The sequence below is a fragment of the Trachemys scripta genome, chromosome 2 (assembly GCF_013100865.1).
Source record: "Trachemys scripta elegans isolate TJP31775 chromosome 2, CAS_Tse_1.0, whole genome shotgun sequence".
In the NCBI taxonomy this organism is placed as follows: Eukaryota; Metazoa; Chordata; order Testudines; family Emydidae; genus Trachemys; species Trachemys scripta.
The window spans coordinates 131871969-131888396 of NC_048299.1; the positions used below are offsets into that span (position 1 = coordinate 131871969).

Here is a 16428-nt window from a genome sequence, read left to right on the forward strand (position 1 = left end):
CAGGGGGTTCACCAGAAAAAAAATCACTAATGGAGGACAGAGGACCCCAGGTACTGGAGACAGCAGGTAGGACCCGGTTGCAGAGCAGACACCCCAAGCCCCAGGGAGAGCGGGGCTGGGCAGTTGGGGCTGGCAGCCTGAGTCCCCCATGGTCAGCGGGGGAACCGGCAGCCCGAACCCCAGCGCTCCGCGGGGGGTGGGGGTGGGGGGCGGCAGCCTGAGCCCCAGGGAGAGCGGGGCTGGGCAGTTGGGGCAGGCAGCCTGAGCCCTGCCCCTCATCAGTGGGGGAGCCGGCAGCCTGAACCCCAGCGCTCTGCGCGGGGCTGACAGCCCAAGCCCCAGGGAGAGCAGGGCCAGGCAGTTGGGGCTGGCAGCCTGAGCCCTGCCCCTGTCAGTGGGGGAGCCGGCAGCCTGAGCCCCAGGGAGAGTGGGGCCGGGCAGTTGGGGCTGGCAGCCCGAGTCCCGGTGGTCAGCGGGGGAGCCAGCAGCCCAAACCCCAGCGCTCCCCATGCAGCGCTGGCAGCCCGAGCCCCAGAGAGAGCGGGGCTGGGCAGTTGGGGCCGGCAGCCTGAGCCCTGCCCCCATCAGCGGGGGAGCCGGCAGCCTGAACCCCAGCCCGAGACCCAGGAAGAGCGGGGCCGGCAGTTGGGGCATCCATCACACTGAGGAAATTTAAACTTAAATCCCTGAAAATATTCATTTTTAGGAGGGGGTTCACGATATTTCACAATTTAGTTTTAGGGGTTCGCGGGCTGTTAAAGTTTGGGAACCACTGATTTAGAGGAATTCTGGTTTCAGGTGTATGTTTGACCAATATAGTCAATATATTGGATTACACAGAAATCAGTTTTTAATTGTGAATAGTTCTATTTACCAAGGGCCCAATTCTACAAAGATATACACATATTTAACCCATACACTGTAAGCAACCTCAGGGAAATCAAGGGTACATAACAAGTAACATATGGCAGAGCAATGATATTCAGTCAATCAACATCTGGCTATTGAGTGGCTTCAGAAAGCATACAGCACATTATAATTACAGTTAAAAATCACTGAAGGACTCTTGCCATTTTCTATTTTTAGTCTTTTTTTTAGATAGTGATTAAAATTAGCATTGTTGATTTATAGGTGGGTTTAGATTTAAAATAAAAACTTAAATCCTGAAATACGCATCATATACTTCAGAACAGATATCCAAAGGATAAGAACTAAAAACATAACAACTGAAGTATTTTATCATAGAAATCTAGGGCTGGAAGGGACCTCAAAAAGGTCATCAATTCCAGCCCCCTTTGCAAAGGCAAGACTAAGTAAACCTAGACCATCCCTGACAGGTATTGCCCAACCTGGTCCTAAAAACCTCCAATGATGGGGATTCCACAACTTCCCTTGGAAGCCTATTCCAGAGCTTAATTCCCTTATAGTTAGAACATTTTTTCCTAATAGCTAATCTAATTCTCCCTTGCTGCAGATTAAGTCCATTACTTCTTGTCCTATCTTCAGCCAACATGGAGAACAATCAATCCCCACCCTCTTTATACCAAGCCTTATCATATTTGAAGGCTATCAGATCCCCCCTCAGTCTTCTTTTCTCAACATTAAACATGTCCAGCTTTTTTAACCTTCTCTCATAGGTCAGGTTTTCTAAGCATCTTTTATCATTTTTGTTGCTCTCCTCTGGGATCTCTCCAATTTGCCCACACCTTTTCTAAAGTGCGGTGCCCAAAACTGGGCACGATACTCTGGAGCTGTGGTCTTAGCAGCACTGAGTAGAGAAGGACAATTATCTTGCATATCTTACACACAGCACATTTGTTACTACACCCCAGAATGATACTAGCCTTATTCATACCTGCACCACACTGTTGACTCATATTCAATTTGTGAATCCCCAGACCCTTTTCAGCAGTACTAGCACGTAGCCAGTTATACCCTTTCTGTATTTGTGCATTTGATTTTTCCTTTTTAAGTGAAGTATTTTGCATTTATCTTCACTGAATTGCATCTTTTTGATTTCTGACCAATTCTCTAATTGGTCAAGATCCTTTTGAATTTTAATCCTGTCCTCCAAAGTGCTTTGCAAACCCTCCCAGCTTGCGGTCATCCACAAATTTCATAAGTATATTCTCCACTCTATCATCCAAGTCATTAATAAAAATACTGAATAATACAGGATCCTATAGAACTCCACTGGATACACCCTCCCAGTTTGACAATGAACCATTGATAATAACTCTGAGTACAATCTTTCAATCAACTGTGCACCCCCTTTGTAGTAGTTTTATCTAGATCACATTTCCCTAGTGTGCTTAAAAGAACATCATGTGGGACTGTACCAAATGCCTTACTAAAATCAAGGTGGAAAAAAAAAAAATCACATGCTTAATTTTAAGCAGTTGAATACCCGCATCAGTGAGATTATTCACCTACTTACGTGCTTAGTGATCTGGGAGGTCTTGTTTCAACTCACCTACACTGGGGGACACAGAACAATAGAACACAGCCCATGTCACTGCAACCAAAGGATTGTTCCTCTGTCACCATAAAGGTGAAATAGCATTTCTCCCCTTTTGGGAAATGTTTACAGCCCATTTAAAACCCTAGAGACCAACCCCTCACAGCAGATAAAGGGCCAGATCCAGTATTAAGGTCTTTGGCATCCCAGCAAACAGCCCTACATCACACACACAAGCTCCCTTCCTCAGGCCTCTACTTTCCCAGCAGCAGCTGTATTTTTAATTAATGTATTCAATTAACTGACTGCTTTTCCCTTCATGTCATGAACAATCTAGAAAGAGACATAAGGGAATAGGAAAGGGACAAGAGAAAAACTTGAAACAAAATAAATGTCCAATATTGAAGTGCTTACTGAAGAGAACTTTTATTCTAAGTATATGAGTACAGACAGATGTAGAATCATAGAACGGTAGGATTGGAAGGGACTTTGAGAGGTCTTCTAAGTCCAGTCCTCTGCACTCATGACAGAACTAATTATAATCTAGACGATCCCTGAGAGGTGTTTGTCTAACCTGCTCTTAGAGATCTCCAATGATGGAGATTCCACAACCTCCCTAGGCAATTTATTCCAGTGCTTAACTAGCCTGACAGTTAGGAAGTTTTTCCTAATGTCCAACCTAAACTGCCCTTGCTGCAATCTAAGCCTATTGCTTCTTGCCCTATCCTCAGAGGTGACAGAAGAATTCTCTCTCCTCCTTGTAACAACCTTTTATGTACTTGAAAATTGTTACATCTCTCCTCAGTCTTCTTTTCTCCAGACTAACAGACCCCATTTTTTCCAATATTCCCTCATAGGTGATGTTTTCTAGACCTTTAAAAAATTTTGTTGCCCTTCTCCGGAGTTTCTCCAATTTGTCCATATCTGAAACGTGGCACCCAGAACTGGCCACAATTTTCCCTTTGAGGCATAATCAGTGCTGAGTAGAGCGGAAGACGTACTTCTCGTGTCTTGCTTACAACACTCCTGCTAATACATCCCAGAATGATATTTGCTTTTTTTTTGCAACAGTGTTACACTGTTGACTCATATTTAGCTTGTGATCCACTATGACCACCAGATCCCTTTCCACAGTACTCCTTCCTAAGCAGTATTTTATATGTGTGCAGCCAACTGTTCCTTCCTAAGTGGAGTACTTTGCATTTGTCCTTATTGAATTTCATCCTATTTACTTCAGACCATTTCTCCAGATCATTTTGAATTTTAATCCTATCCTCCAAGACACTTGCAACCCCTTCCACTATGGTATCATCTGCAAACTTCATAAGCGTACTCTTTATGCCAGTATCTAACTCACTGATGACAATACTGAACAGAACCAGACCCAGAACTGATCCCTGAAGGACCTCACTCTATATGCTTTTCCAATTTGACTGAGAACCACTGATAATTCCGGGAACGGTTTTCCAACCAGTTTTGCATCCACCTTATAGAAGCTCCATCTAGGTTGCATTTCCCTAGTTTGTTTATAAGAAGATCATGCGAGACATTATCGAAAGCCTTACTAAAATCAAGATATACCACATCTACCACTTCCCCCAACCACAAGACTTGTCAAAGAAAGCTATTAGGTTGGTTTGACATGATTTGTTCTCGATAAATACATGCGGACTGTTACTTATCACCTTATCATCTTCTAGATCTTCGCAAATTGATTTCTTAATTATTTGCTCCATTATTTTTCCCTGTACTGAAGTTAAGCTGATTGGTCTGTAACTCTCCAGGTTGTCCTTATTCCCCTTTATATACATGGACAAATATTGTGCCATTTTCCAGTCCTCTGGAATCTCTCCAGTCTTCCGTGACTTTTTGAAGATAATTGCTAATGGTTCAGTTATCGCCTCTGTCAGCTCCTGGAGTATTCTAGGATCTATTTCATCAGACCCTGGTGACTTGAAGGCATCTAACTTGTCTAAGTAATATTTAACTTGTTCTTTCCCTATTTTAGCCTCTGATCTTACTTCATTTTCACTGACATTTACTATGTTAGATGTCCAATTGTTACTAATTTTTTTGGTGAATACTGAAACAAAAAAAGTCATTTAGCACTTCTTCCATTTCTACATTTTCTGTTACCATTTCCCCCCTTCATTGAGTAACAGGCCTACCCAGTCCTTGGTCTTCCTCTCGCTTCTAACGTATTTGTGGAATGTCTTCTTGTTACCCTTTATGTCTCTAGCTAATTTAATCTCGTTTTGTGCCTTGGCCTTTCTAATTTTGTCCCTACATACTTGTGTTATTTGTTTATATTCATCCTCTGTAGTTTGACCTAGTTTCCACTTTTTCTAGGACTCTTTTTTGAGTTTCAGATCATTGAAGATCTCCCAGTTAAGCTAGGGTGTGGTCTCCTACCATCCTTCCTATCTTTCCTACGCAGTGGGATAGTTTGCTCGTGCCCTTAATAATGTCTCTTTGAAAAACTGCCAACTCTCTTGAACTGTTTTTCCCTTTAGAATACCTGGTGTTGTGAAGGATGAAGGTTTTACTGGCATGAGTTTGAGATGATCACATCATTCACCAGTGGCAAAGCTGTAAGCAAATAATATAGGTTGTTCCAAATGCATGCCAATAAAACTTTGCTGTCACTCCATACCATGATATGTTCTGTATGCACCACATTATTAAAATATGCTTTCTTTAAAATGTTTTAGAGGAGTTTAAAAAATGATTATTGGGACTTTTTTATTCATCCAACTGTAAAGCCATATGCCTCCGTTGCCATAAATGCAGCTGTACGGGATTCAAAAGGGGAAAGAAATTAAAACTATTACATTAAAAATACCTCCAAAAATGGCCTAAATAGCTTTTCTATACAAAAATTCGTCACTCCTTTAAATCCAAATTCTGTAATCAACTGGAAAGCTAAGAATCTCCCCTTCCCAAACATATAATGTTACCATTTCTATCTCTGCATGACAGAGAAATGTAAATTTATGATATTTTATGTTTAGAAAAACTGTTACTGGCCCAGGATTGAATCCCACCTATCTTGGAACTCAGGAAAGGGTAATCTGAGGAGGGAGAGGAGGAAATTCCACATTTGGAAGCAAAAGGAGGAAATGCTTTTGTGGTAGGGTGAGCTGCAACAAAATGGGGGTGATTTGAAGCTGCTCATGAGTTTGGAATGTCAGAACAATTCCCAAGAGACGGCTAAGTTGGCAGTGATGTGGTCATAAGCATGTGATAAATTGTACAGGCAATTTTATCATATGAATAGCACATAGGCATATTATTAAATAGGCAAATGTAATTTCATTTGAATTTGCATGCCTGAAATCAAAATTAAGATGTGAATAACTAAATACATTAACTTTGTTCTACATTACTAGTTTTCTTCTAAAAACTTTTTTTAGTCAGTAAATCAGAAAATAACTACAAATACTTAAAGGAAAATCTTGCCCTTTCATAAAGGACATGACTAGGAGACAGACATGCCACTTTAGCACTTTACATAATGCCGTCATGTAGTTATAGGGCAAGATAGCACAGGCAGCTGCTAGACACCGTTTTTCCTTTTGATCGAGGCAGCAGATGCTCCTGGCCAGTGTATGCTCCATCAACCAGGTAGTTGTCGGTGGGCAATGGACACACCCTTTATCTAACAGTCAGTATCCCTTTGGAACTATAGTGCGCAGGCCAACTCAACGCCACATAGTCTTCAGCCCTAGGCAGAGGTCCTAGACCAACTACTTGCACAGGGAGGAAGAGATTCCCTATGTTTTCTTCCCCTCTCTCCACCTTGTGCAATAGCACAACAGAGGTTAGGATCTAGCCCTTATCCAATACTACAATATTAAATAATGCAATACTGAAAAATTCTCAGTAAGGAAAACAGGAAAGAAGGAATGATATGGCAAAGATTGAGCATAACGCTCAAATATGCAGTTCAGAACCTGTATTATTGTTAATTTATAGTTGATCTCATTCATCAGTACAGTATTACAGGTACATACATTTTAAAAAATATGGAGATAAGTTATTTAAAGAAGGATTTACTAATGGTGTTTATCCTTTAATGCTCCAGTTGACAACTGCCTGGGAGAGTTGTCCCTTTGCCTGTCATTTTCAGAGGACAAAGGGTCTTGGAATGATGCTCTAACTACCCTGATTCTCTAAGGAGTCATTTTCCTTTACGATCCAGAAGCCTCTCTTTGCAAACTAAATTGGATGTGGGTCCAAAGATTCTGTGGTAAACACACTTCACCACCTTCCATTCCAAGCACTCTAATGTAAACACACAGCTGCATTTATATATTTTAAAAAACTACCAAAGCAAAACACTACACCGCCCACAAAGAGGATGAGAGAAAAGAGGAGACCCACATTACATTGTCTAATACACCAGTGGAAGCACTGCGAAACAACAATACCAAATGAGGAAGATATAAATACCTATTTAGAAAAGAATAAAAGCTGAATCTTGTGTTTCCGTGTCCACATTATGGATTGCTAGCTTTCCATTGCACAGCTAGAGTTGAGTAGAATTTTTAAATGATGTCACTAAGTCTGTGCCTTAACCTCAAGGCCATTGTTTCAAATGTTGTCAGTAGTAAGGTAACTGAAAATCATTACCATCTAACAACTGTTTGGTGGCCTACGTAAAGTAATAATGCCTTACATTTCTATAGCATTTTTATTCAGAAGACTCCCAAATTACTTCATAGACTGTACATAAAATTAATTTAATCCACTAATGAAACACAGTTAATCTACCCCAATGACACTATACAAACATTTGTGTGTGTGGGATAAATATAGGGGATTAGACAGACAAAATTAGCCAGCTGAGACAGTCCAATGCCTAGTAACAGGTTTCACAATCATCATCAATTGGTATCCATGGTAGCCATTTTAGAGATGGTTAGCAACTGACAGAGCATTGAATTGATCTATAGTAGAACCTCAGAATTATGAACACCTCAGGAATGGAGGTTGTTCGTAACTCTGAAATGTTTGTAACTCTGAACAAAATGTTATCGTTGTTCTTGCAAAAGTTTACAACTGAACATTGACTTAATACATCTTTGAAACTTTACAGTGCAGAAGAAAAAGGCTGCTTTTAACCATCTTAATTTAAATGAAACAAACACAGAAACAGTTCCCTGACCTTGTCAAAAAAAATTAAACTTTCCCTTTATTTTTAGTAGTTTATATTTAACACAGTACTGTACTGTTTTTTGTTTTTTTGTTTTTTTTTGTCTCTGCTGCTGTCCAACTGCGTATTTGTGGTTCCAAATGAGGTGTGTGATTGAGTGGTGAGTTCGTAACTAGTGTTCATAACTCTGAGGTTCTACTGTACTGTTTCAGTCTAGTGCTGGTCACTACCGACCAGGAACGCAATGGGGAGGGGAACCTTGTACTGACACTTCTAATAATGGAAGACATCACTCTTCAGAGCTGTAAATCCAGCATCTTTCCGAAGAACTAACTTAAAATTAAATGCATTGTAAGTGGCAGAAAACCCAGAAGAGGACAATACTTCTTAAAGAAGAAAATGGTAACATTCAAAAAGAAGGTTGCTTTTTAAAATCTGATACTTGACTGAATAATATACTGTGATACAATTCAAATAAAAAACGTTATGACTTTCACAAAGAACACTATTTAAAACTGAGGCATCATGTGTATAGCCAGTAATATAGAATAATAAACTACACTGTGGTCAAAATAACTTAGTTCTTGTTTTGTGGGCTATTTGGGAGAATCATTTGTAAAATTCAGAATTTTTAAATGGCACCTACCTGTCAGTGAGGCTCCTCCATAGCTGTGCACCTGAAATAAGCAAAGCATAAAATGAAAAATAGCACTGATATATACAGCAGAACTGTTTTTTCCCTTCAATTTTTCAACAGTGCTCCAAATTACAGAAGAATTACGCTAAAAATCTCTGTAGTTCTGTAATACAAGTCACATTTACCTATATTACTAGTAAAATTTAAAAAAATTTTAAATAATGGAGTAACATGCTTCAGAAAATCAACGTGTTTTCTGTAAACTTGATATATCAAAACAGCTTAAAATATTCATGAAAAATCAATGTACTTATTTAACCTGGTCTGTCTTTAAACTAGAATGATTAGATACCCAATGTAATTTAACTTTGTTATCCAAATATAATCTAATTTTGCAATCCAAAAATGTGACAATTATACTATAACAATTTTGCCATCTAGTGGTTGACTAGAGTTAAATAAAAGTTATTCTCCTACGAAGAGCGAACAGATTTTCTCTTTTAGTTCAAGTGGTAATTTGTTGATTTCAGATCTAAAAAGGTTTCTGGTTCAAGCTAAAAGACAGATTCTTCATGAGAGTACTCAATTAGTAGTTTTGGACTTTCCTGAACTCTTCCTCTGAAGTCATTGGAGACATTTTATATTAGCTCAGGTGAAATATGACTATCCAATATTTCACAATTAGCAACATATAGCTTTATTGGCCTTATCTAACACTGCTGGAATGCCAAATAATAAAAATAGGAGTACACTCTTGCACTTCCAATCGGATCAGTAATATTTGGTGCCAAAAATGATTAGCTGGTACTCATTACTAAAGGTCACATAAACCTTGTAACATAACAAAAAGGCCTCAGTAATCTGAAGCAGCAGCACAAATAGGAAATATACTTCCTTTCTCTTCTGCTGCTTTTTAGGGTATGCTTATACTGCAATGTAAATCCAGGGATAGCAGAACATGGGTTGGCAGACAAGATTTTATCAGCCTAGGACTTGAGCATCTATACTCATTTGTAACCCCAGGTTTGAAACTGCTGAACCCTGGGTCCCAATCTGGGGCTTCGGTGCCTACACTGCATTATGTGGGCCTGAGTCCAACCACTCATATCCCAGACTTCTTAGCACGCCTCTCCCCCCTCCACCCCAAATGTGACTACTCTAATTCTTTGTTCATGGTGCAATGTGAGAAAACATGACTGTTCACCAAGCCTGACTGTCCCGGAGGACAAAGAAAGTTGGTCTCTGGGATTGTGGAATACTTTTGGCATACTCCCACAGCACAAGTCCGGTGGGGCTGAATCTACAAGGTTAAGCAATAGGACTTGAACCTAGGTTCCCAGCTTAACTCAGGCTCAGACCCTCCACTCCCATAGGTATGTCTACACAGCAAAGAAAAACCTGTGGCGGGCAGGGGGGAAGGTCCAGAGCCTGGGCTCCAGCCCAAGCCTTGAAGTCTACATAGCAATGAAACAGCCCCGCAGCCCGAGCCCAAGACAGTTGGCATGGGCCAGCAGTGGGTTTTTCTTTGCTGTGTAGAAATACCCATAAAATCCTGGGACGCTGGGTCCGAACCCTGGGTCACAGTGATTTGTGTGTAGATGCAAGTGGGGTTAGGCTTGAGCCTGAGTTTGAACCTTGGGCTTACACTGTAGAGTAAACATACTTTTAGAGACTTTTTAGACACTTTGCAGGAAACAAGAGTCATGAAAAATGGGCAATGACATAATGAGTACAACTTTATTTTCAAGTGATTTTTCAGAGTAGAATTTCCTTTTAAAATTTCTTCAGAGATTACCAGTCACTTGTCTCAGAAATGTTACACATTTAGTGCTTTTACTACAACACATTACACACTCATAAAAATTCAACAAAAAATAGGGGCACCAGTTGGATGAGAGCCAGCATAGGCAAATATTTGTAAGTTAAAGGTAAATTACGATACTAATGATTGCCTTACCTTTTATCCGAGACAATACCATATCCTTCATTATCTGCATAATTACAACCCCAAGTATTATGAGAGAAGTCAGCTGATATACTCTCCAAGGGGTCAGTGCAAGGAACCTAGGATATATTAAAAAAAAAATCACTCTGAATGTTTTAACTTATAGTATAGACTTACTTTATATCAGACCATGATTGTACCCAAACCTGAATAACCAAGTACAAACAAAATAAATGTATATTGACATTGCTTTAATAGTTCCACTGAATTTGCTCTTCTCAGTATCATTTCCAAGAAGCAAACACTGAATAATAGTATAGTATGGCCATTATACCCTGGCTTAAAAAAAACTATATTTAAGCATCTGTTGAGCTTGATAGTGGAAACACTCTTAAAAAAACAAACAAACAATCATGAAACATTTTAGCTAAGAAGCAACAAGGAAAAAACCTCAAACACAAAATATACTCAAGTGTTCCATGGGCATTTCCACAGGTTCTAGGGGAAAAAACTTTGTAATTGAAATTGTCTAGGCAGTCTTAGGGAGTCTTTTTTTTTTTTAATTAACATGAACAAAGGGTAGGAAGGAAACAGGATAGAATGGGCTTGTTTACATGGTATGGTAAGTGCACTTCAGTGCGGTGTGAATTCTAATACACACTTGCATGCTGCACACTAACTGGCCTTCAGAGATCCTGCTGATGCACACTAAAAGTTCCTTAGTGTGCCTTAACAGTACTGTTTGAAACGGGTATTGGAGAACTTTTAATGTACACCAGCAGGGTCTACATAGGCCAATTAGCATGTGACATGCTCATGTGCATTAGAATTCATGTGCCACTGATGCACACTACCATACCCCATAGACAAGCCCTTCTGTTTGCTTATTTTTTAATACAGTATCAGCAACAACCCTAAATATCTAATCTATGGTCAGTCTAAATTCATATGGAAGTCCAATTACTTAATATGGATTGATCCAGCTTTATAGAAAGATTAGACAATTATATTGCTCATGGTATAATATCACAATTTGTTTTTAAAGAAATTCAGTTTTAATTATTTTTATTAATTAATTTATTATTTAATTATTTTTCTTTTTCATAACAAAATGGTAACCATGTCCATTCAAGAAAAGTTGGACTTAGAGCAGGGGTTCTCAAACTGGGGGTCGGGACCCCTCAGGGGGTCGCAAGGTTATTACATGGGGGGTCGCGAACTGTCAGCCTCCATCCCAAACTCCACTTTGCCTCCAGCATTTATAATGGTGTTAAATATGTAAAGAAGTGTTTTTAATTTAAAAGGGGCATTGCACACAGAGACTTGCTATGTGAAAGGGGTTACCAGTACAAACGTTTGAGAACCACTGACTTAGAGAGTGAGCATACACTGATTTACCATACTACTGCTGATCTTGACATGCAAGTATGTATAGAAACGTTTCTCAAATAATTAGAATCTTCTCCTCTTTCACTGGCAGATCTTTCACTTTCCACCACTAGAGTTATCCCTACAAGAAATGATCGAAAGGTTGACAGGATCCAAATTCACTTAGTGGAAAAAATATATTATTATACTGGAATATGTTAATGGCTCTCTACAAGAAGGTCTTTAATCTATGAATGCTAATAGACCTCATTAAAGGTGATGGGGTGTGTTATGCACCTTTCTTTCAGGAGAAACAGAAGGAGCAATTTAAAGCTCCTTTACATAGTGGTAGCTGAAAACAAAGGAAGCCACTGTCCAAGACACTTGCCCACACCATGTGGCCAAATAGAAAATAAGGTATATGAACTGAGGGTTACCCAGAGACTGTGGACTGATTGCTTGCAGATGTTCGAGTCTGCATGCAAGAAGCCAACAGCAAGACAAGCTTTGATGGGAGTGAACCAAGAGATAAAAATCTTTTAGACAGATCTAACAGTACTTGTTAGAAAGGCACATTGGATTTCTAAGCACAGAAACTGCCTGGTGCTTGTTTCTACTTTGTTCAGAGAGACAGGATTTTATGTACAATCTTTGTAAATAAACTGCATTACAACAACAAAATACCTAATTCATATAATCAATTTCTCCTCCTAATGGAAACAACCCAACAAGGCCCCAAATATTAGTTAACCCCTTGGGCCCAGAAGAGGGAACAATATACAATTTTTGAAGTAAACTCACATTCTGCTTATTGAAAATAAATAAATTAGCTCCAGTCCCCAACAACCAAAAGAAGGGTGCAACATTTAAAACAATTCCATAGTATATCAGGCAGATGATTCACCCAGAATTAACCTAGTGTGCTAGATTCCTCAGTGATTACAGGCATGCGATATCAGTGATTGTCTCTTCTCTAGTGAAGATGGTACCTACGCCAACAGGAGGGTTTCTCCTATCTGTATAGATATTCCAACTGCCCAAGAGGCAGTAGTTAGGTTAATGGAGAATTCTCCCATTGACCTAGCACTGTATACACCAGGGGTTAGGTCTGTTTGACTGAGTTACTCAGGGCTGTGGATTTTTCACACCCAAGTGATGTAGTTATATTGACCTAATTTCCTAGTATAGACCAGGCCTCAGTGTGTGTCTCTTTCTCACACACATACAATGTGTCAACTCTGTAGGATTAGCTTTCTTGTGAATAGAAAAGATTTGAATTATAAAAATTAGTCACTCTGATGGTACCACAAATTGGCATTTTTGGTGTGCTTTCGCATACATGCTTGCCCGTAAGAAACTGGCAAGTGTACAGAGAATAATACCACAAGGTAAACATGCACCCTGTCTGACATGCAAGTAGTAGACCTCCTTAATTCAAAACCCCTTTCCATAATGGCTCCAAAACTATGTTGTCCCAATATTTCCTCAAACATTTTGTACCATGAAAACATCTTTGATAAAGCATGAGTATTTAATCTGGCTGCAGTGAAGACTTGCCCTGACGCCTAAGTTATTGAAGAGATAGGCAAGGCACCTGGGTCCAGATTTTCAAGGGTAATTAGGCATCTGAAGATGCAGATAGGTGCCTAATGGGATTTTCAAAAGCCCTTAGGTGCTCAACTCCATTGAAGTGAATGGGATTTAGACATCTAGGTGCTTTGAAAAAAATCTAATTAGGCATCTCTTTCCATCTTTAAGTGACTCATTACATTTGAAAATATGTCCCTTGGTGAAGGTCTGAGAGCCATGGCTACCCCAAACACATACCTTGTATTGATGGGGTCATTGCTTATTTTGAGCCACAATACTTCCTGTATGAGGACCTAAGCATTGCAAGCTTACACATTTCAGTGAGTCAAAGTAGTCCTAATTAATTCTAATTTTTTAGACATTTTTAAAATCAGCAGGCCCAGATAACCTGTATCCAAGAGTGTTTTAAAAGAGCTGGTTAAGAAGTTCTCTGGACTGCTAATGTTGATTCTCAAGTCCTGGATCACAGGGGAAGTTCCAAAAGACTGGAAGAAAGCTAATGTTGTGCCAATTTTTTGAGGAGATTACAAGTTTGGTTGATAAAGGCAATAACGATGTAATATACTTCTGTGAGGCCTTGGATTTGGTACCACATGACTTTTGAATAAAAAATTAGCATGATACAGAATTGGCATGGCACACGTTAAACTGGCTAACTGACAGGTCTCAAAATGTAATTGTAAATGGAGCATCATTGCCGCTCAGGTGCATCTATAGTGGGGTCCTGCAGGGATCAGTTTTTGGCCCTATACTACTTAACATTTTTAGCAATGACCAGGAAGAAAAACTCATCACTCAAAGTTCTCAGATTGCACAAAAATGGGGGAATGATAAATAATTAAGAGGACAGGTGCAGGAACCACAGGTCTTGAACACTTGTCCACATGGCTTTACAGAGCTAGTAAGCTCCGTACTGTCACTCAGTGACCTGCTAACTGTTGTCAGAATAGGAACTGAACACTGACAGAAGACCCCAGTCCTGGAATCCTATGCTGCCTGATTGGTTCACAGTTTCTATATAATCCCAGCACAGAAACAGGAAGCTGTTCAAGCAACTGGGTTCTCTCTTCTTTGCTTCCCTGGGCTGTGCCCCCTGAGATACCTGCTCCTACTGCATGCTGCTGACCTCCTGGTACCCTGGCCCTGTCTGCCTGCTGATACCCGATTTTGGTTTGCCCTCTGGCCTGTCTTGGACTCTGATCTTGTGGTATTGGATCTTGCCTGACTCTTGACTCCTGCACCAACTACTAGGTGGTTAGACTGCCCACATCCTGGTCATGACACTTTGCATGGACCACTTAGGCTGCAGGAGCAATCCCAGTGCCAGCAGAATGGACCTGGCTAACCCTTTGGAAGCACTGGACACATTTGAGTGGACTACATGCCTTCAGATGGACAACCAACCCCTACAGGCCCGTGTCATCTGTCTGACCTCGGAGAACCAGCTATTGCAGGACCAAGTCGTGCAGTTGCATGCTGAAAACATCACATTCCATATATGGCTCGTACAGCCCTGTTCCCCAATACCACTGCCAGAACAGTTTGATGATAATCACCAGCAAATCAGGGGTTTTATAAGACAGTGCTGCCTCCTGTTCAGGTTGCTCCCAGTCCCAAGAAACCAGTCAGTTACCCACAAATCAACTGGTAGCCTAGATCTTACACCAAAGGCAGCGCTGGTAGCCAATCCAAAAAAGGAGTAACTCTTATTTACAGAAAGAACAGGAGTACTTGTGGCACCTTAGAGACTAACAAATTTATTAGAGCATTAGCTTTCGTGGGCTACAGCCCACTTCTTCGGATGCATATAGAATGGAACATATATTGAGGAGATAGATATACACACATACAGAGAGCATGAACAGGTGGGAATTGTCTTACCAACTTAAGGCTCCTGAATTTAACCCTGTAGGTTTCAGGTGTAACCTGAAACTGTTTCAAAATCAGCTCCTTAAATTTACCATAGTTTGAAGCATCATCAATAGGCATCTTATTAATAGTTCCAGAGCTCTGCCAGTCAATTTTACAGGTTAAAGCAAGCAAATGTTACTATCTAAATCCTAAGAGTGACAGAGTTGTAGCGATCTATCAATTAAAAGTATCTTGCACAGCAGACCCAGGAGTCAATCCCTGGGGATTTCTGGCTTCAGTTTAGAGTCTCTGGCCCTTCATAGTTCAAATGGCCAAAAAGATGGAAAATTTTCCTGTGGCTTTGTTTTATTTCCTTCATTCATCTTCCAAGCCCACAGGACTTCCTTGCATGTAGTATTTCCAAGGTGTGATAGGACCATTAACCAGTCATTTATATTGCAATAATTCTTAATGGCCTATCTGATTTTGATAGTCCTTTGGAATGAGGGTGAGGGGGAATGATTTCCATGCCTAAATTCACAAGTTCAGGGCAAAAATTTTTAAAGTTATAAAGCAAAACAAAAATTTTCTTGTAACATGGAGTATACACATTACAAGTGAGATTAATGCATGCAGCAACTTACAAGCATTTCATAGAGTCTAAACACTAAATACATTCTTATAAGACTAACACCTATTTTGAGCAAAACTAACATACAGGAGACTTGCCTGGTCTCTAGCTACAAGGTTGTCAGTTCTTAGCTAATGCCTGCAACCTGGGCAAGAGGTGGCATCTGGCTTGTCAGCATCACACCACAGCCAGAACAGTTTGACAATAATCGCCAGTGATACCCAGATTTTATAAACCAGTTCCATCTCCTGTACATGATGTCCCCTCAGTTCCATAGCACTAATCGTGCAAAGATGAGTCTGGTTATCAGCCGGCTGTTCAGGGAAGCCTTACACTGTGCCTCCTCCTTCTTGGAGTGCAATAGACCAGTACTGTCCAACTGGGAGGTCTTCCTCCAAGGCATGTCAGTACACTCTGATGATCTACACCGAGCTTGAACAGCAGAGACTACACTAAGGAAACTCCAACAGGGACAGGGAACAGTAGCTTCCTGTGCTGCGCAATTCCACTGCCTCACGGCCATTACAGACTGGAACAAGGCAGCACAGAGGTACTCGTTCTGGTGGACCTGAAAGACTAAATGAAGGACAAATTAGCCCAGGTACAGATGCTCATGAGTCTGGATGCCCTTGTGGATCTTTCCATCCGTATAGACAATCGGTTACTAGAACGAAGAGGAAAAAAATGGATGTCTTGTAACTCTCCAAACCAGGTACTGTGATCTTTTCACCACTGCCTCCAGCCAAGCCAATGCATAGAGCCCTGCACGGATACAAAATTTGTATCCGCATCC

General features: G+C 40.4%; 1 protein-coding gene across 2 annotated transcripts in view; it reads right to left on the reverse strand.

Annotated features, from left to right (window-relative positions):
- RETREG1 (reticulophagy regulator 1) overlaps positions 1 to 16428 on the reverse strand; it is a 128511-nt gene that overhangs the window by 93050 nt on the left and 19033 nt on the right. For both annotated transcript variants that reach the window (XM_034761569.1, XM_034761568.1), the window contains exons 2-3: positions 10208 to 10314; positions 8260 to 8290 (exon numbers count right to left, since the gene is read on the reverse strand). In XM_034761569.1, the coding sequence (XP_034617460.1) occupies positions 8260 to 8290; positions 10208 to 10247 (71 nt within the window). In that variant the 5' untranslated portion in view covers positions 10248 to 10314. The remainder of the gene's footprint in view (positions 1 to 8259; positions 8291 to 10207; positions 10315 to 16428) is intronic.